The sequence below is a fragment of the Chiroxiphia lanceolata genome, chromosome 23 (genome assembly GCF_009829145.1).
Source record: "Chiroxiphia lanceolata isolate bChiLan1 chromosome 23, bChiLan1.pri, whole genome shotgun sequence".
Taxonomy (NCBI): Eukaryota; Metazoa; Chordata; class Aves; order Passeriformes; family Pipridae; genus Chiroxiphia; species Chiroxiphia lanceolata.
In genome coordinates, this window is record NC_045659.1 from 6,989,882 (window position 1) to 7,014,379 (window position 24,498).

At 45.0% G+C, this 24,498-nt stretch overlaps 2 protein-coding genes across 6 annotated transcripts in view; both read left to right on the forward strand.

Moving 5' to 3' along the window:
* The window catches only part of PRDM10 (PR/SET domain 10), a 44,174-nt gene extending 39,444 nt beyond the window's left edge, over positions 1-4,730 (forward strand). Inside the window, 2 exon segments of the mRNA XM_032709395.1 lie at positions 515-627; positions 1,402-4,730. Coding sequence (XP_032565286.1) covers positions 515-627; positions 1,402-1,626 — 338 coding nt within the window. The 3' untranslated portion in view covers positions 1,627-4,730.
* NFRKB (nuclear factor related to kappaB binding protein) lies at positions 1,453-23,829 on the forward strand. 5 transcript variants are annotated; one of them, XM_032709391.1, is made up of 26 exons: positions 1,453-1,473; positions 6,694-6,835; positions 7,241-7,442; positions 7,522-7,649; positions 8,688-8,862; positions 9,059-9,160; positions 9,681-9,754; positions 10,142-10,226; positions 10,466-10,646; positions 10,847-10,955; positions 11,409-11,535; positions 12,394-12,444; positions 13,416-13,495; positions 13,580-13,620; positions 14,046-14,106; positions 14,845-15,019; positions 15,345-15,451; positions 15,900-16,023; positions 16,323-16,417; positions 17,039-17,259; positions 17,770-18,052; positions 18,725-18,943; positions 19,392-20,171; positions 21,010-21,116; positions 21,867-22,002; positions 22,703-23,829. In XM_032709391.1, the coding sequence occupies exons 2-26, from the start codon at positions 6,713-6,715 to the stop codon at positions 22,826-22,828; spliced, it is 3,912 nt and encodes a 1,303-aa protein (XP_032565282.1). In that variant the 5' UTR covers positions 1,453-1,473; positions 6,694-6,712; the 3' UTR covers positions 22,829-23,829. The 5 variants fall into 5 exon arrangements, with proteins under 5 accessions (XP_032565282.1, XP_032565285.1, XP_032565280.1 ...); XM_032709394.1 differs by lacking the exon at positions 1,453-1,473 and adding an exon at positions 5,979-6,046 and having other exon boundaries at positions 14,049-14,106; positions 16,323-16,399; XM_032709389.1 differs by lacking the exon at positions 1,453-1,473 and adding an exon at positions 5,996-6,046.
* The last annotated feature ends 669 nt before the right edge of the window (positions 23,830-24,498 follow it).

Genomic DNA, 24,498 nt, shown 5'->3' on the forward strand with positions numbered 1-24,498 from the left:
ATTAAGCTTTGTGGTTAATATTCATAGAGATCAGGAAGATAAAGTTTCGGACAAATGCAGATGGTTGTTGCAGCTCTTCTGCCGTAGGTCCATCCTGATTCCATATGTGGTTTGGGCAGGCATACTGGGCTCCTTTATTCCAAAGGACTTGCACTCAGCAAGAATCCATATGCTGGACAGCAGCTAGTTCAGATTTGGACGAGTGCTTGAAAGAACTGTACAGAATAGGAGGGTGACAGGAGACGATTTCTCATGTCCATGCAGCTCTGGATGGTAATTCTGTGATGATTTTGGTCAGAACAGGGTGTGTTGTCTCCACAGGAGTTGCCCAATCTGCAGTTGGTGTTACCTGGCATAATTCTGTTGAGGCCTGTGGAGTTCGACAGGGCTTTACAGCACCTGAATTTCTGTTCAACACCCACTGTTTCAGACTTTAAATCTTGCTGATGTAAGACATGATCTTTCAAAGTTGTCTTTGATTCAAAGTCTTGATTCTCCAATTTCTATGTTTTAGCATCAGAGATTCAGATGATGACCATTCCCCAAGGGCAGTACGTGATCACAGAGACCGCTGTGGGTACCCCAGTCACCACTGTCAACACGGGGCAAGTGAAAGCAGTTACTCAGGTAAAGAAAACAATCATGGCCATTTTTTCATCCAGAATAATATATCAGACGTAAAGTCTTCAGCTTGAAGGTTAAAGCAATGCCAAATTGATGACTGGGGCACAGGGTAAAGCATAATGTGGTACCTAAAGAGGTCCAGATTGCACAGTACAGTCTGTGTGTAGCCATTTACAGAGCCCACACTGTCTGGCCCTTGTGTGTATGACTCCTTCCAGCTTAAAGTGTTCTTTTAATCACATTTGCAGGACAAAGTATTATTTAGTAGTACTGCTTAGTCTTAAAAATATTTATGATTAAGCTGTATGTATTAAACCAAATTTCAGAGCAGCTCCTGGGAACATTTTGATAGCTTGTTGTTATCTGTAAGGTTACAAAATAAGAGGAGTTCCTGCTGTCTTATCTTGTAAGCAATCCAACACAAGGAGGCAGGCAGGCCATTGCACTGTGTTGGTATTGGACACTGGGAGTGCAACTTCTGCTAGAATACATGGAATATAGAAAAAACCTTGCAGAATACTTGTATTCAAAATTGTTTCTTTAATCTGAAGTGATGGGTTTTGTGTAATGAGTTTAACAATTCATAAATTATCCAAATGCCAAGTCCAACGTCCTTCAAATCAAAGGACAAGCGTTATGTTGCTCTCAAATACAGTTAAATGAAAGAGTTTCATTTCCAAGTTCCTTGTTCATCCCAAAATACCTTCCAGCAGACTATTAGAACAGAGAAGTCACAGAAGATACAATGATCAGTAATCATTTCCGTTCCCCCTGCAGACTCACTATGTAATCTCAGAGGGTCAGCCCGACCTGGACAAACAAACGTCCTCGCTGCCCAGCGAGGTACAGGTGGGTGTTTCCCAGCCCCCGGAGCCCCTGGAGTCCCAGCCGAGCAGCCAACAGCAAACCACCCAGTACATCATCACCACCACCACCAACGGCAGCGGGGGCAGCGAGGTGCACATCACCAAACCCAGGACTTTCTCAGCAGAACACGAGTGAAGCAGCCCCACAGTGTTATCTACTTGTCTTGTCACCTCCCTGACAGCCCAGATGTGGGGGTACCCTGGGGCTCCGAATGTTTTGATCTCTGTTCACTTACCTTCAACTAAAATCTTGGAGCTCTTGTTAATGCTTTAAGAGGGTTTAAGTCCCCAGTGACCATGAAGTATGCTCCAAGTCCTTCTGGGATGCTTTTATGCAGCTTTTAACAAAAAGGACAAGAGAAGTGAAACCTCTCCTTGCCCTGGATTTTATTTTTGGCGTGTCTGCTGACCCTTACTTTTCCTTTTTGGAAGTGTCTCCAGCGAACAACTTTTTATTTCAATTGTATGGGAAAAGCTTGCCTAGCTGAAGGCATCCTGGCAGATTGTTGTATGTATATTTTTAACGGGAGCCTTTAAACAGGAGGACATCATGTAAATTGCCAGAGTATGGCAAAACTGCTTCCTGTGGCTTTGTTTCAGCAGCCAAGGTGAAAGGGAATGTCCCAGCTCAACATGAGCAGACTGCCTGGAGAAAGGAGCAGCAGCAGCCAAGTGGTGGCTCCTTGTATCCCTGTGTGGGGATGGGATCAAGCAGTGAAGACGTGCCGAAGCAGTCCATTAAATTATCCTTTTTCCAGCCCTCCAGAACTGTTTACATGCTGTTTGCCCTGCCCTGTGTTACCCAGCAGTTCCACAAAGAAGGAAAAGGGGAGTCTTGTTGTTGGACAAAGTGACTGAAATCATAGTAGCACCCGATGGTACTATGGAGCCACTGTTGACTCTCTTCCCTGCACTGTTTGGAGGGAAGGTTGCTTTTTTGCCTGTAAACAAAAAAAAAAAAGGCTCAGCTTAACCTGCACTTTTGACCTAAGATAGTTGTGCCAGGAGAAAATGAGGGTACAGGAGCACTGCTCTGAAGGGACTGGGTCCTTATCTCTGTGGCCCCCTCAAAGTGAACATGTTTCTCCCCTTCAAGACTGGATGGAGAGTTGGTTACTCTGATGTTTTTCCAAATAACCTTGTTAACAATGCACTGTAATTCCTTTGGACAGTTCCATAAAAAGACCAGCCCTGGACTCAGGAAACACACCAGAAACATGCTTGTGGACCACTATTTATGGGACACAGAAAGCCATCTGTGAGGGTTGCCTGCTTTGGTGGACCTGGTCCGTGTACAGAATTCATGTTGCATTTAGGGACCAGGAGAAAGGGAAAGAGAAGGTTTATCTTTAAGGCAGTATAATATTTTTTTCCTTACATAATTCTCCTTCACGGGTCTTGTTGGTTGGTTGGTTGATGCTTCTGGTAGTTGCAGGAATATGTCTAGAACTCCATTGACTCCTGATGGGATACACCATGTATGTCTGAACCTCCATTCTCTGCTGGAAAACTCATCCCAGAATGTCTGTGCATAACAGGATACATTTATTTATAAAACAATAACAAAGAAGGATGTTGTGTCTTAGAGGCCCTTAAGACAGAAGAACTTAGAGAGGTTTTTTTTGATTTGTTTTCTCTTGTGCTGCACTGAGTGTGAATGTTCATGAGTATGGACTCATGTTCATGAGTATTCCCATGGATTTATGTGAGGATTACCCATGAGTAAGCACTACAGATTGTGATATCAGGTTTTATGGAGTTAAAGTTCTTAGACACAGGAGAACTTCACACTCAGGCTGGACAAGAGGAGGTCTGGTTCCTTGTGGGCAAAGCCTTGTAGCGGGTATTGCTTTGGTAATTAACAGATCTGTTAATATGGCGTGGAAAGAGAGATGAGAGAAATCAGATGGAAAATCCTGGCCAGCTCAGAACTGTTCTGAGGTAGCTTTAAAGAGACTTGCCAAAATGGGGATTAATTTATTCCTGGAATTTCACTTCTCTTGCTGTACCACCATCTTGGGGCATCAGTTAGCTGGGTAAATTTAAGTAGGACCAGACCTGCCATTTAGTGCAGTGATGAGTGACTTTAAATTTCATCGATTTGGGAGCCCATCGACTGTGGTAGCGTGGCCAAGTGACCACAATGCCTACTAATTAATTTGAATTTGTATTGCTGAGGACTTTGGAATTACAATGTCAGGCATTGTGATGATGTTGGTGTGGGAGAAGAGGGAGATCTTGTCTTGGCTTTCTTCATGCTGCTGCTTATTTAATAAAGAGCCAAAAATAGTATTAGTAGGAAAATAGCAGACTTGGAAATATCCAGGGCAATACTGCCCTACAGCAGCAATTTTAAAGTCTTAAATGTTTGACAATAGATGAACATCAGACTTGTTCCCATTAACAGTGTTGCACATGTGGGGTTTAAAACTATTTTGCTCTATTCACCTTTGTTGGAACGGTTTATGAACAAGGACAGTTGTACCAGTTATTTAAAACGGAAAACTACAACAGAAAACCATTTTAAAACTCAAATCTTTTAAGTTTTTGAACTCAAATCTTCCTCATCAAAGTTTTTACTCTGCCCCTCAGCAGCATAGTCAGGCCATCAGCCTGACATAACTGAAGTGATTCCAAGTGTCCCAAGTTAAACTAATGCCCTGTTATGGAAGAAGCATCCCTGGAAATGGAAGTACCATGAATTTTCCTTCCAAAGTAAGGAACTACATTGATTGCACAGTTGGCAAAAAGCAAGCAAGAAAAAAAAAGACAATGATTGCATGGATTTTTTTTTTCCCATTTCTGCAGTGCAGAAGGTATAGGATGTATTATTATTATTATTATTATTACTATTATTATTATTATTATTATATTTTTAAACCAGAGCAACCCAAAGATCTCTCCAGTCATGTCCCACAGGAGCGTAACTCCAGAGTCCTCTTGGTTGCCTGCAAGGTCTGTGTTTTGCTCGGGGATTCAGGCTCCTCAGGGTCTAATGCTGTCCCCTGGAGGTGTTTTTAGGTCAGATCCTGTATTTTCGGGAGGAAAAAGAAAACAACCCCAACCCACGCACCCTGACCGTGCACCTCTCGGACTGCTCGGGCCCCATCTCTTATTTAAGTGTGTATGTTTATTGTACATTTGGTGACTGTTGTTGTGTTCAGAGTCTCGTGCAACCTGGCAGGTGTAAAAAACAACCCCCCCTGAAATTAATAAATCTTTTTCTCTTTTTTTTTTAAACACTTGTGATAATTGATCTTTTTGGGGCGGGGGTTGGAGGGGGTGAGATATGTTCAGTGGGGGGTGAGTGAAAGTGGGGTGTAGATAAAGATATGGAAGTTATAGGGAAAAATACATTTGCTTCCTGATGTCCCACAACACGGTCCAAGGGGGGCTAAAGGGAGGTGGAGACCCCATGGCTTTGCCTCTGAAACCCTTTTAGAGGATGGAACGTGGTAGTATTTTCCAGCTGATCAACCCCACAGCAGCTGAAAACTAAGGACTACAGGAAGATGTCCTCTTGAATCAGCAACTGTGGTGAAATCCCCATCCTTGGACTGACACACGTCCCCATCCCAAGGTTATCACAGGTACTATCCTGAGATATCTGCCCTCAAAGTATGACCACGCCTCACTGAGTAAAATGTATGACCTCCACCTAAATGTAAAGAAAAGTTAAGATTGGGGAGAAGTTATGGAAGACTCCATTGTAACTTCTGGGACCATTCATTCTGGGGTGAATGTGTCTCTCCCTCATGAGTACCCCTTGGGTAAAAACTGCATGAATGATTATCTTGAGCTCCCTTTCTGTGGGGATTAGAGCTTGTCTCTGTATTGCTTTGAACATGTTTTTGCAGTCAGACACTATCGCTGGCAGTCCTCGAACCTCAACCCATCAAAATGTTATTAATATTCTGTAAACTGTTAACTGAGTCCTTCAAGGGCATTGTCAGTGGGTGAAGGTGTGGAGACCCCGGACAGGTCTCTCTGTTTGCTGCATTAAAATTTAAAATACAATTAATATTAGCACAGCATATCAATGACTAATCCACTTAATAGGATTGCAATCAAGCCATAGAAACCTACAACTGATATGCAGCTTCAGAATTCCACAAATAGTTTGTTTTTTTTTTTCCTGAGAGACTTAGAGAACCATTTTCTTTCAGAAGATCCTCTGAGCGTTGGAGATGAATTCCAACCTAAACTTCCAAGGGGAATCACAAATCACAGCAATCACTGTGGAATCAGTGGAACCCTCCGATCTGGTGAAGTCGGTGGAGGGTCCCCATGAGGGGATGGAACAGCGGGCACGATCGCCTCGGCCTTCCCGGGGCGCGTACAGCCTAATTAAGCACTCAGGGTTCGAGGAAATCTCCCGTTTGCAGCGACGCGGGTCCCGCCTGTCGCGACGGGCCCTGCAGCGACCAGCTCTGAGCCGCGGCCGCTGCCGCCATGACGGCCTGAGGGGCGGCCCCGCGCAGGCGCGCTGACACGGGGCGGTCGCGCAGGCGCGGGCAGCGCCCGCCGCCTTCCGCCTTCGGCCGGGCCGCGTGAGGGTATGAAATAGACCGATTTTTCTCTCTTTTCCCACCTCCCACCAGGGTTTAAGCCTTTTTTATATTGTCCTGTTCTTATTCCGCGTGTTTCATGCGTTTTTTCCCAGCCCAGAGCTGCCCGGCTGTTGCAAACCGTGCCTCTTGGCCCTGTCACAGCTGCACGTTCAGCCTGAGGCAAACCCCACCTCACACCTGACCTTCGGTTCTGCGCCTTAAAACCGCTCTCGGGGTTTAAATGCAGATTTTCATGGTGTTTTGCACTACTGAAAGCAGTTCCTACAGGTGGGAAGCGAATGGGTCACCTGTGCTTCCCAGTCTGCCTGTCTGGAAAAGCCTGAGGGCTTTTGCAGGGAAAAAAAACCCCTGTGACGGCTCTGTTGGCGTGACCTGTGTTGTAATTGAAGAGGAAATTTTATATAAAATTATATATATATAATATATGCGTTGTAATTGAAGATTACATTTTAATGCAAGTATATGTATTAAAAATATCTTGTTATATATGTATATATGTTGCAGCCCAGTGTCACAGCTTGCACTTCAACAACCACCCATCAAAGGTGGCTTCTCAGCCATTGCTCACCCGGGAGTGGGTCTGTCTGGGTTTGGCATTTTTGGTTGTTCAGGGCTTTATTCTCCTTGTGCAGGAGCAGGAGGGGGTGAAGGATGGACTCCCTGGACCACATGCTCACGGACCCCCTGGAGCTGGAGGGCAATGGCAGTAGGATCATGGAGGACTGTATGCTGGGCACCACCAGGGTCAGTCTGCCTGAGGACCTGCTGGAGGACGTGAGTAGTGCTGAGACAATTTAACTTTTCATAATCTGGATTAAAAACATGTTTAACTCCCTCTCTGGGGGTTACAGAGCAAACTGAAAAGAGGGGAGATGTTTCTGACTGCCTGGGAAAGGTGTCAAAAAGGGCTTTGATTAATCTCAGGAAAACATCTTTGAATCAATTCTGTTATATTCTTATTTTGAAGTTGCTTTTAAGAAAGCTGTTACAAGCGTTGAATGACTTTTCTGGTTGTTAGTATCAATTTCCTCACCTTTCCTCTTCGTGCTGTGTTGTTACTGCATTTGATGAGACACTGTCTCATAACTGGTGCTAATTCACCACAGAAAGCCTCAAGGACTAGATGATTTTCAAGGACCTGGATGCATTTGCTTCACTGTTGTTTCTTGCTTCCTTTAGCCTGAGATCTTCTTTGACGTTGTCAGCTTGTCCACGTGGCAGGAGGTCCTGACAGATGCGCAGCAAGAGCACCTTAAAAAATTCCTGCCTCACTTCCCTGAGAACAACCGGGAACATCAGAACAAACTTATCTTGGCACTGTTTGGGGGGGAGAACTTTCGGTTTGGGAACCCGCTGCACATCGCCCAGAAACTCTTCCGGGGTCAGTGAGCTTCTGGGTGAGTTTGGGGGAAGTTCTGAGCCAGCAGTGACACCTCAAGTGTGTGTTGTCTCTGTCGCAGATGGACACTTCAACCCCGAGGTGGTGAAGTACCGGCAACTGTGCTACAAGTCGCAGTACAAGCGTTACCTGCGGGCGCAGCAGCAGTATTTCTACAGGCTGCTCAAGCAGATCCTCACCTCCCGCAATGTGAGTCTACTCTGCCACTGACAGTTTGGCTTTATAAAACATGCCGTGGTGCCTTCACAGCTCTTTGAGGTCTCTCCTTTAATGAATTTAATGAGTAATGTTTCTGGGTTTTCCAGTGGTCCAGACAGAACACCAGACCCATTATGTTTGCAGATTTTGGGTTTTGTAACTCATAGCTCTCAGTTGTGTGTAGTGTCTTTTTTTGCATGTCCACCTTGCCCCCACTTCCTGCATTTACCCCTTTATGACTTACTGTCTTCTTAACAAGTCACTTTGCCTTTGTTTTCAACCATTTCTGTCACTCTGAAACAAGTACAGTTGCTAAATGCATAGTTACAAAATATGTAGATACAAAACTCTAATCCTAATGCCTGTAAATCCCTGAGGAAGTCTTCCTCTATGGATACTTCTGTGAGCTAATTGCTGCCAACTGAAATCAGTTTGTTGTAAATACTCGCTCACTTATCTTTTATTGCATTTAAGACATTGAAGCATATGGGATGTATGGATGAAGGTGAAAGCCTGTCTTATAAAATGCCCTGTAGTGTTATGGGAAATAGAATCAGAGAATCCACCTTCCACTAGACCTTGTTGCTCCTGGCCTTGAACACTGCCAGGAATGGGCAGCTACAGCTTTTCTGGGCAACAATACAGAATACGTTATTTCCTCTGTAGCCATAAGGGGTAAAATGTTTTCTTTAAATGAGGCAATATTCCATGTCTGTGTTACATTTTTGGCAAGGAAACTACATCTCACACCAATGTTTAAGTTCTTCTCAAATGACAGGTACTATTGTGTGTGCAGATGAAGGGGCAGAAACTTTGCCTTGCTTTTTTGATGGTTTAAAATCTTGGGTTTAAAATCCTGTATGTGGCAGATACTGATCCTTCCTAAGGGTTCCCTTATACAGGACTGAGGTGCTGACAGCACCAGCTCCGCATGGGAACCTTGCTGGAAGTACCTGAGCTGAGCTTACCTGTCCTGGCTTTAAGAACCATAGCTGACACAGCTAATGTCACATGAATCTCTTCTTCCAGCACTTGCTGGAATTAGCCAGGAAAGGAGGCCCTGACATGACCCTGAGGAGAAGGCACTTCCCACCGACGTATGACGCGGAAGAACGAGACAGACGGACACATCAGCGCTACCTGAAAATCCTGAGGGAAGTGAAAGAGGAGTGTGGAGACACTGCCTTGTCTTCTGATGAAGAAGGTAATGCCCTGGGCTGAACTAAAGTCTCGAGGTGTGAATGGAGAAAGACACACTTTTGATGTGGGGACAATGTCTCTGATAGAGCGATGAAATCTGGACTCTAGTTTTACTGGCTGTGATCTAATGAACATGAGGTAATAGAATTACATAGACTGGTTCTAAGTCTTCCAGAAGCAAATTTATTTTTCTCTTTTAGAACTAATCTCTTGGCCTCCAAGTTCTCCAGCACGTTGTTCAAGTCCACCAGTTCCCCTGAGAGTGATCCCCACATTGTCAACCTTGGACATGAAAACAGCAGGTGAGAACCAAACTAGGGGCCAATACAGATTTAGAGGGGAGAATTACTTTGAGACTTTGCAAGAAATCATCTTGAAAATGTATTGTTCGATGAAAACTTGTAATTCTTCACTTCTGCAGTCAACACAACAGTTGGTTCTTCTCTCAGTTTTATAGCAGTAGTGTTTTAACACAAGGGTCACAGTTTGTGTAATACTACCGATTGCTCTATTGTATTCTGGCTTTAATGGTTGAAGCGTTAGCGTAGTCCAGTTCAAAACATTTAGGAATCCCAGTCTACAAACCCTTCAGGCTGGTTCTGGCTTCTTTTCACTTCCGTGGCTGCATCGGCAATGAAATCTGATGACCCAAGGAAGCACTGAAACAAAGGAGTGAATGAAATGCAAATAAGGAGAAATTAGTTATTGAAATTTGGTGATTGCTGGACGTGAGAATGGATAGAAAATGTCATTCTAAGAAGTCTGGAAAGTAACAGTGGGGGAGTACTGCGCAAATAATATCTGAAATCTCTTTCATTGCAGACAAGATAGAACTTGGGGAAAGTGATTTGAAGATGATGTTGAAGAAGCACCATGAGAAACGAAAACGTCAGCCTGTAAGATGTCAAAGTCTGGGACTGCATGTTATCTTTTAGTCTTTTATCTGTTAGTCATAAAGTTCAATATGATTGCTATTTTTTGTGTGCAGCCATCCTCCAGCTCTTTACCATAACCTGAGTTTAATTGCCAGTGCATAGATGCAGGTCCTACTTATGCTTATCTGGTTAAAATTTTGTAATTTTAATTACATGTTTTGGAGAGAAAAAATTTTTGATTTCAGAGTTAGAAGACTTCCCAGCTTTTGTTGCAGTAAATAACTTTATAAGCCGATCCCGGTTAGGTTTGGGGCATTCCCATACTTAGGTACTTCTGCACCCTTGTTACTATCTTAACACCGTGTCCTTTCCCAGTTTAGTTTGTGCCCCATTTGTGTCCCATTGTAGGATCACCCTGATCTGGTCACGACAGACCTGACTCTGGAGGACATCATGACTCGAGTGAATGCTGGCAGGAAAGGCTCCTTAGCAGGTCAGTGGATCCTTTGCCTTTTTAATTTTATATACATTGGTTTAAAAAATAGAGGTTTTCTTTTGTAGGGGAAAATAAAGATTCATGGCAATGACTGGGAAGGTGGAATGAGTTATGTATGAATGAGTGCACGCAACGTACATTTCTGGATTTATGTTTATATAGATAGTTAATGACTCTCATTGAAATATTGTAAGAAGCTTTCTAATTGTTCTTTTTACCTTTTCTTATATCTAAAGCCTTGTACGACCTCGCGACTCTCAAGAAAAAGGTGAAGGAAAAGGAGGATAAGAAGAAAAAGAAGGTGAAGGTTATTAAATCTGAGGTGGAAGACTTGGCTGACCCTTTTGGCAATGCAGATGGAATCCCACCGATGCCTCAGGATCTTTCCCCCATCCCTCTGTCATCTGTCAAAGAGGAGTAAGTGCTGCAGAGGGCCCTGAACACCTTGCACAGGTGGAGGGAGCAGCAGATGTTACAGCTCAGATTTTTGTGGGACTGTTGCAGGCTGTGTTTTTGTGCAGCTTGGGATGTGTGAAATGTGTGGTGTTCATCTTTGGATATGAAGGTGAATGTTTACTCAGAGAATTTAGTCTGCTTGTGTTCTCTTTCATTTGAAGACCTCTTGAAGACATGAAACCATGCCTTGAAATAAATGAAATATCATCCAGCTTCTTTTTCCTTCTTTTGGAGATACTGTTTCTGGAAGGACCTGCTACTCTCTCGGTGGTAAGGAACTCCCCAGTTATCTAAGAATCTTTGCAGGAAGGAACACTGAAGGATAGAGGGGTTTATAGCTATGTAATAGTGATTTTTCTCCAGAGTTGTCTTGCTGTAAATTATATTAATATGTAGATTACATATTAAAGAAATTAAACCCTATGGGAGTGCTACCACATTCTGTTTTTAACACGTTTCATGAATTTAATCAGTTGAATCCGTAAGTCGTTCCATACCCATTCTGTAGATCGTGCTTAGATATACTCTGTATATTAAGGGCAGAGATGGGGAAGTGTTTGTTTAAAATACCACGTTACAGTTACTTGAAAAGGTTGGGTCATTTTTTTATGTACATAAACATCTTTCTGTCTCCTGAATGTGTTTAGCTGCTTTGTTTTCTGTGGAAACAGTCACAGTTTAAAGCGTGAGGTCATTAATGAAATATTTCCTTTTCCTGTTCAGCTTGAAGATAAAGTTCTCGACTGGCAATCTTCTCATGCCAGTGCACTAAATAACTGGTTCTCATTTGCCCCTAACTGGTCTGAACTGGTTTTACCTGCCTTGCAGTACTTGGCAGGTGACAGCAGAGGTAAGAATAGCTGTTAAAAATACTAATGATGCTTGTTCTTCTGTTCCAATCAGTGCTGGTTTATATTATAGCTCAGATAAACTTTTAATTCATCACCACAATGAATCATTGTATTTCTGATAAGCTTTATAACTTGCATGTCCTGATTGTGGTTGGCTTGTTTTGCGTGTGGATAGTAGATAAGCCCCAGCTTGATTCCCAAGCATGTGAAAATGTGTGTGAAATTGCCCTCTAGATAGACAGTTTCTCCTGTTCAGATCATGGCTTCAGGCAGGGTGTTTGAAGCTGGAAGGGATTAGTTTCTTCCTCCACGGCGTGAAGTCATTGTGTTTGTTTTTGGAGATGATAAAAAACTAGATAATGCTCTGAGCAATCCACTGCAACATGGAGTTGGCCCAACTTGGACCAGCCGAGTTTCAGGCCTTCCTTTCAAACTAAATTATTCTGTGGTTTTGATTTGCTTAGTGGGAAGTTTTAAAGGCAGGGACAGAGTAGATTGCAGTGGCCTTGCAGCATGTTTTCCATAATGCTGGTGAATGCTGTTTGCTTCCCATGAGCCCAGGAATAGTCACTCACAGTGTAACAGCCTGAATAGACATTCACAGCATGAACAGGCTCTCAGCTGACAGCCTGTTGATGGAAGGCTTATTATTCTGTTCTGATCTTTCCTTGTGCTTGCCCTCATACTCTGAAATGCTCACCTTCCCTTTGGGCAAGGATAAATTTAGAGATGCACTTACATAATCACTTCAAATGCTCTGTCATTGTGAGCCCAACTCGACCGTTTGCATTACCGCAGCAGGATGTTGGGCTTGGACCATTGGCTGATGTCTCTGATATGCACGTTTTTCATTGTAGATGCTCCTTTTGTTGAATTCAAGGAAAAAACTCAGCAGTGGAAATTGGTTGGTGAGTACCTGGTGCTCTGCTATGGTTTCTGCTATAGCAAAGGTTTGTTATTTTCTCCAGGACTTTACTTTTCAGAGTGCTGAAGCCTGCAGAGAAGCACAAGCAGAGCTGTTAATTCCATGGTTAGGCCTTTTCTTTTCTTTTCTTTTAGCTGAGCTAAAATATGTTTTGGTTTCGAGGTTTTCATAAGACGTCAGTATCAGCAGCAGACAGATCATAAATGAGCGAAGGCACTGGGCTGTATTTCTTCATGTTGCTGACTTAAATATGTTTGTCACCTTTCAAATTGGTCTGAACACCTTCATATTTTCCCTCCTGTAGAGCGTACCTTCTGACTATTCAGAGTAATTATTCATTATTACAATTACAAATTAATTAAGCTTCTCTGTGGAGCAAACTGATACTATTCCAATTCTTAAAAGTGGGCACCAAAGAGCAAACTGACAGTCAAGGTGCCCAGGCTCATACTGACTGAATTACAGATGTCTTATGTTTGTGTCCATTCCTTTAGCTACTAGGCAGAGCTTTTCATTCTTAACTATAGTGATTCTAGTGGTCATATTTGGAGGCCTAAACTGGCAGAGATTTGGAGTCAGGAATATATTCCTCTGGTTCCTCCCCTAATTTAGGTGGAGGTTTTGTAGGCACGTGTTTCTGCTCAGGGACTCAGTGACTGGGATTACTTTGGAGAGTGGGAACCAGGTGTCTGTGTCTCAAACAGCATCTTGCCTGCTGTGCCAGGAGTTGAAGCTTCATCCTTTGTACTAACGCAGGAGAATCACTGGGGTTTAGTACTTTCCTAAGCCTGGATGTGTTCAAGTGTTGCAACTGGAGCATCTGTGAAGTGGGGAAGATAGATACCTTGTGACTGGTCGTGCATTGAGGGGGGGAAGGAGCAGGAGATGACTGGGAGGTACAAGCAATTGGCTTTGCAACAAATAAGACTTCTATTTCTAATTTTTCCTGATTAGGTACATACCAAGATCATGAGAAGGAATTGGCAGCACTCTTTCACCTCTGGTTGGAGACCAAAGACCAGACTTTCTTCAAAGTGAGTCAGACAAAAATCACCTCCTAGCAGCACAAAACCTGACTGAGTTCTCTCCAACACTGACATTTCTCTCTTTCTCTGTAGGAAAATGAAGACAGCTCTGATGCCATGCCACTGCCCAGAGTGTAAGTGTATAACACTCCTTGAAAGCTTTTGCAGTGCTGCTGAAGCTGGGAGGTTTGGTCCTTGCACCTCTGGATCTTAAAATAAAACAATTTTACATCATGGATCAGGAGGAAACTTGATAGTTTGATTTTATAAATGCAATAACTGGATTTCATAAAGTCAACTGATTTTCTCCAGCTTTGTATAGACTATCAAACAAAGGTGTAATCTACCTTAGGTCCTGATAATGGGATTATTTACAGTCCTTGCTTGCCTTCAGGTGCGTATTTTAAGATCTCTGCAGGGCTTACTTTATGTTACCATAAATGCTTCCAGAATTTGTTCAGAGGAATTTGGAGAAGGATGAGGTGACTAAGCCTTTGGGATGTCTTTAGGGCTGTTGTGGGCTTGTTGTGCTCAGAGCTGATGATGCCCTTTGTTTCAGAAGGACTGACTATGTAGTCCGGCCTAGCACTGGAGAGGAGAAACGGGTGTTTCAGGAGCAGGTAAGAAGTGAATCTTCTTCATTTTAAAAGCACATGTTGGAACAGTTGTCCACTAAAACAGGAGAATTTGTGTGGGATGGCAGTTTTATACTCTACACAGACTTGTTAATATGAAGAATTAGTATTTTTCTTCTACCTTGAAGTTGGTATCTTGACCTTACATAAAACTTGCTGACAATGTAGCTGCTTCAAAACCAGTATTTCCAGTGGGTATTGGGCAAAATTAGTTGAAATTGGTGGTGTCAGTTGGTAGTGCCAATATTTCTGTCTTTTTTTCCATCCCCCAGCATAGGAGGATGACTTGTTTCTCTTTTTTTTGGGCATGTATGAGTACAAGCAGAAAATGTGTCAATAAGTACACCCATACATTGAGTTATCTTGTTTGCAGTAGATGCAAGTGGGAATTACAGGATAAACACATGATAGGGGTTCTTTAAATTTTGCTGGAGTAGAGGAGAAGGGGGAAGGGGGGCAGAAGGCATATCTCTTGTATCTCTGGCACCTCTAATCTGAGCAGCTGCTTGACAATAAACCTACTGTATTGCACCTGCACACCTTGGTTAGGGGGTGCTTAGTATTTTGTTTGAAGTAGTTTGTGCTTTTCTTGATCCAAAACAAGTTTATACAGCAGTATTTGAGCCTTAAATTTATAAAAGCTTTCTCTAGAGAATGGTAACAAGTATATAAGGCTGTTGTGTATGTTGCCTGCTAAACTGAGTGCTCTTGTCCCCCACCCAGGAGCGTTACCGTTACAGCCAACCCCACAAAGCCTTCACCTTCCGCATGCATGGCTTTGAGTCAGTTGTTGGTCCTGTGAAGGGGGTGTTTGACAAGGAAACCTCCTTAAACAAAGCTCGAGAACATTCTCTCCTGCGCTCAGACAGACCAGCATATGTCACCATCCTGTCCCTTGGTAAGGTGATGGCCAAAAATTTACTTTAAATAAGAAAAATATCCCCCCGACCCTCTGAACAATGACTTAAGGAATCTAAATTGGTGTTGAGTGCTGTTACTCAAGTTTATCACTCCTAGCACAAAGCTGGCACAGTTGATGTATTTTAAAATAGTCCTTTATAACCTCTCGTATTTCTGAGGGATTTTAGGAACTAGATTTTAGTGAGTAAGTAGGCACTGTGAGAGCAGGGGGAATAGAGCAATCCCAAAATGCACCTGCTGGAGGACCTGAATACAGCTGCCTACTTACAGCTGGAAGTTTAAGCTCTGGCTTTGTGTTCCAGTTCGTGATGCTGCTGCTCGCCTTCCTAATGGAGAAGGAACTCGTGCTGAAATCTGTGAGCTGCTCAAAGATTCCCAGTTCCTAGCTCCAGATGTCACCAGTGCTCAGGTAAGTTGGATGTCATGTCTGGCCTCGGATTCTCCAAAAAATACACTGCACAGACCCAGGCAGCATTCAGGGTCTAAGTCCCAATAATTTTATGCTGCTCTGATTAGCAGAAGAGAACTGTGTACCACTCTGAGCTGCTGCAAATCTCCACCAAACTCTGGATGATGAAAAAGAGCTAGAAAAGCCACAGAATTAACACTCTGTCACAGAGCTGCTCACATTTTAGATTCAGTCCATTTTCCAAGCTTTTAGCTTTGGTGGAAGCTCCATTTAATGCAAGATGACAAACAGCATCCTGTGCTGCAACATCTGCCATCTGCTCTCAGCTCGTCCTAACACTGCTCACAGCTTACACAGGTTTTCTGCCAAATAGGATGGCTTTTTTATTCATGAATTTTGGCCAGCCCAGCCAGAGACATCTTGTAATGTGTGAATTCTGAACTTCCAGGTTAACACTGTTGTCAGTGGTGCTTTGGATCGACTGCATTATGAGAAAGATCCCTGTGTGAAATACGACATTGGGCGCAAGTTGTGGATCTACCTGCACCGGGACAGGAGTGAGGAAGAGTTTGGTAAGCCTTGGGGATCCCATAAGAATTGAAAATGTTTATAACCAGTCTTGTAGAGCAGTGTGTCACTTTGAAGTGTCTGTTTGAAAAACAATATCCCATGTACAAGGTGTATGTTCATTCACAACTTCTTATGTCTTGTTGTCAGCCTTTTTGACTAATTTTACTTGGTATTTTTCTTTGCATTATTACAAGGCTGTGTAATTCCTTGTCTGAAGATGAGTTTACAGGTCTGAATTAGCCTCCTCCTTAAATCAGTTTGCTTGTGTTCAGGAGCTCTTACCATTAATTTGTCCTTGCAGAACGGATCCATCATGCTCAAGCTGCTGCAGCAAAGGCCAAGAAAGCTCTTCAGAAGCCAAAACCTCCAGCTAAAATGGTAGATTTCTTTGCTCAGGTTTGCACAGCTGCTTTGGGGACTGGGGAAGGAGATTGGGCTCAAATTAATCCGTAAATTCTGCATCCATAGTGGGTGATGAAAATTCCCACATTTGAGTTAGCAATTCATGACGTATATGAATGTCTGACACCAGTTCACAAAATCAAGAGGGAAAGAGGGAACTTCTCCTCCACTCAGCTTCCACTGCTATCCTTGTTAACTCAGCAGAAAGGGCAATGGAATTCATTTTGCTCCTATCGTAGGGGTGGTCTTTCAGATCTAGTTTTGAGGTTAATCTGCAGCAGAGTGTATGGAACACACACTCTCCCTTGCTGTGCTGGAGCTGCCAGGGTCTGGATATCTTTTTGTTGTTACTGATACCAAATCTCTCTAAAGTCCTTTCTGCTGGCACATTAACCAAGGTGGAAATCTGAATGTTTGTCACAGCTGAGGTGCACTTTTCCCTGAGAACAGGAGCAGCCAAACACCCCAAGTGATCCATGACTGCAGGTGGGGAAGGCAGTCGGCCATGTTTGATTTCCTCATTCACAGCCATACAGAACTCATGTTAAAGTGCTGAGCCCACTCCAGGGTGCAGCAGTACCAGTTTTTGAGACGCTGGCCGTGGTTCCTTTGCAGAAGTCGAGCAGCAAGGAGGGTGCTGTGAAAGCCCTTCCCAGCAGCACAGCAGAGCCCAGCCAGCTGAGCCTCAGTGACTCCAGCATGCCACCAACTCCCGTGACCCCTGTGACACCAACTGCACCAGCATTGCCACCAACACCCATTTCACCCCCTCCAGTGTCTGCAGTCAGCAAGAGTGTATCCAGTGCTGGGGCAGAGCCAGCAAAACCCAGCCAGAGGTACTGCTTCTGTCTCCTACATCACTTGGGAATGTTGGTGGTTGTTTTTCAGTAAATTTCAAAATTGTGTAATTCAGTTATGAGGGAGCAGGGGGGGGCTCAGCCTGGAGAAAAGGAGGCTCAGGGGGGACCTTCTCGCTCTCTGCAACCCCCTGACAGGAGGGAGGAGCCGGGGGGGGTCAGGCTCTGCTCCCAGGGAACAAGGGACAGGATGAGAGAGAACGGCCTCAAGCTGTGCCAGGGGAGGTTCAAGTTGGACATCAGGAGGAATTTCTTCACTGAAAGGGTAGTCAGGCACTGAAGGGGGCTGCCCAGGGAGGTGGTGGAGTCCCCGTCCCTGGAGGTGTCCAAGGAATGACTGGACGTGGCACTCAGTGCTCTGGGCTGGGGGACAAGGTGGGGATCAGGCAAAGGTTGGACTTGATGATCTCAGAGGTCTTTTCCAAACTAAATGATTCTGTGAATTTCCTACATTTCTTTGCTGACCTCGTGCCTCTCTCTTGTCCACAGTGTCCTTCTGGTATCGTCCCCCACCATGCCACAGCTGGGCACGTTGCTCTCCACAGCTCAGAGCTCTCAGGCACAGCCGGGGCCGGCACCGCCCGCCCCGCGTGGGGTGGGTCATGGAGGCTCCTCGGGGCTGCCACAGGTGCGGGTGGTCACTGCCCAGTCCAGCCTCCCAGCGGTGTCCCAGCAGGCCCCAGTGGTGACTCAGCAGCAGCAGCAGCAGCCCACGTCAGTGCCTCAAATCCGCGTTCCAGCTACGGCCACGCAAACCAAAGTGCTCCCTCAGGTGAGTTGGAAGTTGTGGAGGAGCTCTGACATCTAATCTGACTTCTTCTGATGTTCTGATGTGGTGCACGGGGATTCTGTGCCCACTAGGAGCATGCAGTAACTGCAGAGCAAGAGCACAGAAACAGTTTTACATAAATAATATTGTTCAGTGCTCTGTTTTTCACCCCTCTGCCTGTTTATCTGACATCATTAAATTGTGCACTACACAGAAAGTCCATAGAACTTAGAATCACAGAATCGTTAAGACTGGAAAAGACCTCCAAGATCACCAAGTCCAACCATCAACGCAGCACCACCTCCATGTTCACCACTAAACCATGTCTTCAAGTGCCACATCCCCATGTTTTTTTGAACACTTCCAGTGGTGGTGACTTCACCACTGCCCTGGGCAGCCCATTCCCAATGCTTTACAATCCTTTCTGTGAAAAAATTTTTCCTAATATCCAACCTAAACCTCCCCAGTGCAACTTGAGGCCAATTCCTCTTGTCCTGTCACTTGTTACTTGGGAGAAGAGCACAACCCCCACCTCACTACAACCTGCTTTCAGATAGTTGTAGAAAGTAGTAAGGTCTCCCTGAATTTGCAAGCTGAGGCACAATACAAAAAAGAATTACTAGACTGTTCACAGTGTGTTATTCTGTTCATAGTCTTCCTCCTTGTCTTCTGTAGGCTGTGATGACTCTGCCAGTAAAAGCTCAGAGCAGCCCTGTGCAGGTGCAGAGAGCAGGAGGCTCTGTGGCAGGACAGGCAGGTCTCACTGTGACAGGGCTGCCTGCAGCCCCCAGTCCTGCTGTAAAGCCAGTGACCAGTTCCCCGGGCAGTTCTGCTGCCAGCACCTCCTCCACCACTGTCATCCAGAATGTGGCTGGCCAGAACATCATCAAGCAGGTGAGAGGGAGGGAGAGACAAGGAATTGGGCTCCACAACCCCGTTGTTGCCTGTTTGTTGGGACAGATGTGTTATGCAGGTGTGAGCACGGGTGTGAGCTGGAGTGGTGTGTGAGTTATGGACTGTGCAGATTTAGGCATTGCTGGTTGGTTGTGTTTGAGCCCTGTTTCCATGTACAGGTGAAAGATGTGTTTGTGGAGGTTCTTTAGTGATCTCTCATTCGTCTTGCTTGGAAAAGAAACCAGCACCACGGTATTTCCTATTTTATGTGAGTTTGGGAATGCCATCTGATACACAACCAGAACTGTTTTCAGTATTGTACTGCGTGCCAGCGTCACTCCACCCTGATTCTGATGTGAGCAAACATCTTCCTGTTGGGAAGTTCTGCTTTGAGTGTGCCTTGGGCTGTGTCCTGGTTTGACAGAGCCGTTTCTCTGCTCTCTCCCAGGTGGCTATTACAGGACAACTTGGCATGAAGGCCCAGGCTGGCGGTGGCATCCCGCTCACAGCGACCAACTTCCGCATCCAGGGGAAGGACGTGCTGCGCCTGCCCCCGTCCTCCATCACCACGGATGCCAAGGGGCAGACGGTGCTGCGCATCACCCCGGACATGATGGCCACCCTGGCCAAGTCCCAGGTCACTACTGTCAAACTCACCCAGGACCTCTTCACAGCCGCAGCGGGGAGCACTGCTGGTGGGAAAGGCATCTCTGCCACTTTGCACATGACATCCAACCCTGTGCAGACTGCTGACTCTCCAGTCAAGACCAGCACGGCCACTCCTGCCTCCTCCAGCCCAGCTGGGAGCACGGTGGTTAAAGTGACTCCCGACCTAAAGACTGCAGAGCCAGCAAGCTCTGCTTTCCGCCTGATGCCTGCCCTGGGCATGGCTGTGGCAGAGCAGAAGGGCAAAGCCATAACCACAGTGGCATCCACGGAGGCCAAGCCGGCTGCCACGATAAGGATCGTGCAGGGGCTGGGGGTGATGCCCCCCAAGGCTGGGCAGACCATCACTGTAGCTACTCACGCCAAGCCCTCATCCTCAGCAGTAAGCGTTGCTGGCACAGCCCACACCTCAGCTGTGTCCTTGCCCACTGTGAGTGCCACCGTGTCCAAGGCAGTGGCAGTGGCCTCGGGAGCTGCAGGGACCCCCATCACCCTTGGCACAGGAGCCACGGCCGTGCGGCAGGTCCCTGTCAGCACCGCTGTGGTGTCCACGTCCCAGGCAGTGAGTAATGCTGGGCTTTCACTGGGGGTGGGAGGCAAAGGGGAGCACCAAAATGTACTGATGATGTATGGCCAAAAACTTCTCTTTACATCCACAAAGGCTCAAATTAAGTATGGTAGAGTCATAGAATGGTTTGGGTTGGCAGGGACCTTAAATCTTGTCTCGTTCCTGCCATGGGCAGGGACACCTTCCACTAGACCAGGTTACTCCAAGCCCTGTCCACCCTGTCCTTAAACATTCCCAGGGATGGGGCAGCCACAACTTGTGTTCTGGATGTAGGTCTGCAACTCATTTCATGGTCTTGGAGTTGTAGCTAAATGCCCCAGAAAAGTCAGATACAGCTTCTCTTATCCCCTCTTGCAAGTGAATGAAATAAACTTTTTGTATCTAAAGTTCTGCCTCATGCAGCTCAGTGTCTTGCCTCACACCTTGGGAATAATTTCCCTTGGAATGGTGTCATAGAATACTCAGAACTAGAAGTGCTTGTATTGACTTTTTTACCGATGTCCTCCTTTAATGCCCAAAGCTGAAGGCACCATAAACTGGATCATGGTAGTTACATAAGCTAAATGACACTGTGATAGTTTACTAAGGATAAAAATCGTGGATACTGTAGTGCAAAGATGATGTGGGTTTTCAGGGCTCGGGCAGCTGTGAAGTGAATGAAATAGAGGTGAATTTTAATGAGCCTGAAATGGAGCACAGATTTCATCAGCAAAGCTGCTGTTGGTTTGCACTCCCAGGGCTCCCACAAAGCAGCTGAGTGGTAATTGTGTGTTGTCAGGCAGTTTCTCTGCCGAACTCCCTGTGGCTCCTCATGTGTCTTCAACTTCCCCAGGGTAAACTGCCAGCCCGGATAACAGTGCCTCTGTCGGTGATCAGCCAGCCAGTGAAAGGCAAGAGCGTGGTGACTGCCCCCATCATCAAGGGCAACCTCGGAGCCAAGTGAGTGCTTTGCATCCCATAGTTCTGCTTTAGAGGTAGGCTGGGGAAGGTCTGTGTTCAGTAGGTTCCTGGGGAGCGAGCAAGCAGAGGGTGGAATAGAATTGCTGTCTGTAATAGGTCCATTAGCTGCAAGAAACTGAGCATGGTGTCTGTAATGAGATTATAGTCTTTATTTAGGTACCCTGAGATGTAGGTTCTAGCAAGTACACCAAAGAAAAACATTCTTTGCTTTGAAACCAGCTGTTAGATTAGTTCTGTGGGTTTGAGCAAGAATTAACCCAGGGACACACTGGAAAACGTATATAATCTGAAACCATCTCTCCATTCAGGAGGCATGGGAAGTGTTAACTGCCTCGGTGAAAATTCCTCTGGCATTCAGATGTCGAAGTCTTCTTGTTTATTCTTCCATGAATTCTGATAGTGTCTCCCTTAGTTAATATTTCAAGGCAGAACAGTGAGTGCTTAGCTGTTTTCTGCATTGAGAAGGGTTCAGGTCGGATCAGACTAACCCAGTGATGCGTTCAGTCCAGAGTCAGAGGTGTAATTCGTGTGATAAATTGTTTCTCTATCAATGATAAATATTGGCATAAATTTGTCACTTCTGTATTTGCCGCTTTTGTGGGGGGAAAAACCCCCACTACTTAAAATCATTAGTAAATGAAGCAAGAACTGTGATCTCCTAGCAACTGCAGAACAGTTTGTGAGCCTGCTGTGCTGTTTACTAACCTTTCAACAATTATTTTTCCTTAGCATCAGTGGGTTAGGTAGAAATATCATCCTGACTACGATGCCAGCAGGGACTAAACTGATCGCTGGGAACAAGCCCGTGAGTTTTCTGACTGCACAGCAACTACAGCAGCTGCAGCAGCAAGGCCAGGCCACACAGGTAAGGGCATCTAGAATGATCATTTTGTTTGCTTTGTTATGACTTAACATCTCCATGAGGGCTTTACACTTGATACATGGGGTTCCAGCGGAAGAACAGGCACACAGCTTGGCACATGAAGTCCATCATTACCTATTCGTTTCCTCCATCCAAATAAAGGTTTTAAATGTTTTCAAAGCATTGACAGTATTGTAAAACCAAAACTCCTGTCAGGATTTTTCTCTACACTCAACACTTTTCATAGTGCTTTGTGCTTTGGCTTCTGTGGGTCACTGTTTCTTGAAGAAAACACATCACTGCTGTCCAAATCCATCCTTCTGTCTGGAAAAGTAGTGTTCAGTAATTCCAAAGAATTAATCTGCATTGAGAGCTGCTAGTAACAAGTCTGTAGATCCAGTGGATCCAAGTCCTTCTGAAAACTTGTAAAAGCAGTTGACCTGTAGATTTTTATTCAAACTAGTTTTTAAGTCTTCCCCTCTAATCTGGAAATCTCTTGCCACCATCCCTTGCGGACAGTGGATGGAATGATCTTGTGACAGATTCTGTTCCTGAGGTGTTTTAGTGCTTGGTCTTATTCATATAATGGAGTTTTTGTTGGCAGCAGAAGCAGATCATTTACCAGAGCATGATGCACGTGCCGCCATTGTGTCACTATGTTGTTCTTGACACGAGTTGAGTTTTTGCTTTCTATTTCAAACAGGTGCGAATTCAAACAGTTCCAGCCTCCCATCTCCAGCAGGGAACAGTCTCTGGCTCTACTAAAGCAGTTTCCACTGTAGTTGTGACAACAGCTCCATCTCCAAAGCAGACCCAGGATCAGCTGTGAACACTGGTCTGAACATGGATCGCTTTCTGAGAACCTCCCCGAGCCTGTTGTCCTCCTCCATCCATCCAACCACAGTCATGGATAGGGATTGGACTGGGCTCTCTGTCCCGTGCTTGTCTGGGCTCAGCACTGGGATGTCTGGGTAGAAATTCCACAGAAAAAGATGCTGTACCTGCAATTCAGTCCAGATGTGTAAAGCCAGATTCTGTGGCATGAAGAAATGTCTTCCTGATCTTTGTTCCCATCCAAAGGGCTTTTGGCCAATACCGTTTCTGTGCATTTGGGTTGTAGACAAATCAGTTGCCTCTGGTCTTCCTTAAGCAGGGAAACTCACTTGGGAGGGGTGATTCAGTGGCTTCTCAAAGCCATGGAGAAGATGCCTCCTTTTGCTGGAGTCTGGCTGTCTCTGCTGTTATCAAGTGACTTACGGTGGCTTGGACATCAGAGTTTGTAACATTACCTGGACGTAGATCCCTGACATGTTCAGTGTCCTATTTATAGACCTTTAAATCCCTCTCCCCTCTCTCTGACCTCAGACTCCTGAACAGCTCCCACATCCACATCAGGTTTCTGTCCAAGGCAGGATGAGAGTCAAGATGGTTTTTGCTGTAACAAAGTGAGTGACCATGGTGGGGAGAGGGACAGGAGGAGGAGACTGTTGTGTGAACAAGTCTGCCAGCAAATGGGAATGTAGCAGAAAGGAATGTTCACCAGAAAGATCCTCTTTTCCTCACCAAATAAACCCAGTGGAAGCAAACTGCAGTTTATTTTAAAAGTTTGGAATATGTTTTCAAATGCACCTAAACTGTTGTCTTTTGGATTCTGAAGAAATACTTTAACCGGTGACCCCCACCTTTAGTTTTGTTTTTACCTTTCCAATTTTATCTTTGTAAATTTGTTTGAATTTTGCACATACCAGAGATGATTTTGTGACTGTTCTGACATGACCTTGAAGATGTGTTGGACCAGGAGAAGAATAAAAATGTAGAAAGCCTTACAGATCTCTGCCATCTCCTTTCAGTTCTGTGCAGCATGTTTTGTGTACAGTCATTGTCCAGCTTGCCATTGGCTAAAAGATTGTCCGTCTTCTTGGTAAGATGGTTCTTTATAACCTGGTTTCTCTTCTAGTTTTCTTTTTGAAGATGTGGTTTGCTCCACAAGAAGTGTCTGGGTGTAAATATTGGGTAAGCAGGACACATGAGGTCAGCATGTGAAAGCAAGCACTGGAATTATGGTTTATATGCTTCAGGGACAGAATCTGGAATGGTAAAGATTTTCTGAGCAGCTGTCCCGCTTTGTCAGGTTTTGTACCTGTTTTGTACGTTCAAGGAGCCACCAGAAAGTGGTTTGGGAGGGAGGTGGGGATGTTCTTAAGTCCTTCTAGTTGGGAAGTTAGAGACAAGCAACTTCCTAGTATTGCTTATGTGAAAAAGCCTCTAAATTCAAAATCAAGATAATCCTGCTACATTCTGTTCATATTAACCTACAATCAAGTGCTGAAAAATGGTCACAGGGTGAAGCCCCTTCAATTTCTGTCAATCCTCCTGTATTTCTCATGGGACACAGGAGGCTTTGGCAGAATTAAGTTTAACAAAACAAGAAACCTGCATCTAATCCCAGGAGTTTAGTGTGTCTCAGGTGGTTGCTGCTGCTTTGAAGAGTCTTGCTGT

Bases quoted from the DNA above. Each gene is read 5' to 3' on its own strand.
- NFRKB (XM_032709391.1), top strand. From the start codon at position 6,713: ATGGACTCCCTGGACCACATGCTCACGGACCCCCTGGAGCTGGAGGGC. The intron at 16,418-17,038 runs GTTTGCACAGCT...GTTCCTTTGCAG, and splicing joins TGGTAGATTTCTTTGCTCAG to AAGTCGAGCAGCAAGGAGGG. The intron at 20,172-21,009 runs GTGAGTAATGCT...CAACTTCCCCAG, and splicing joins TGGTGTCCACGTCCCAGGCA to GGTAAACTGCCAGCCCGGAT.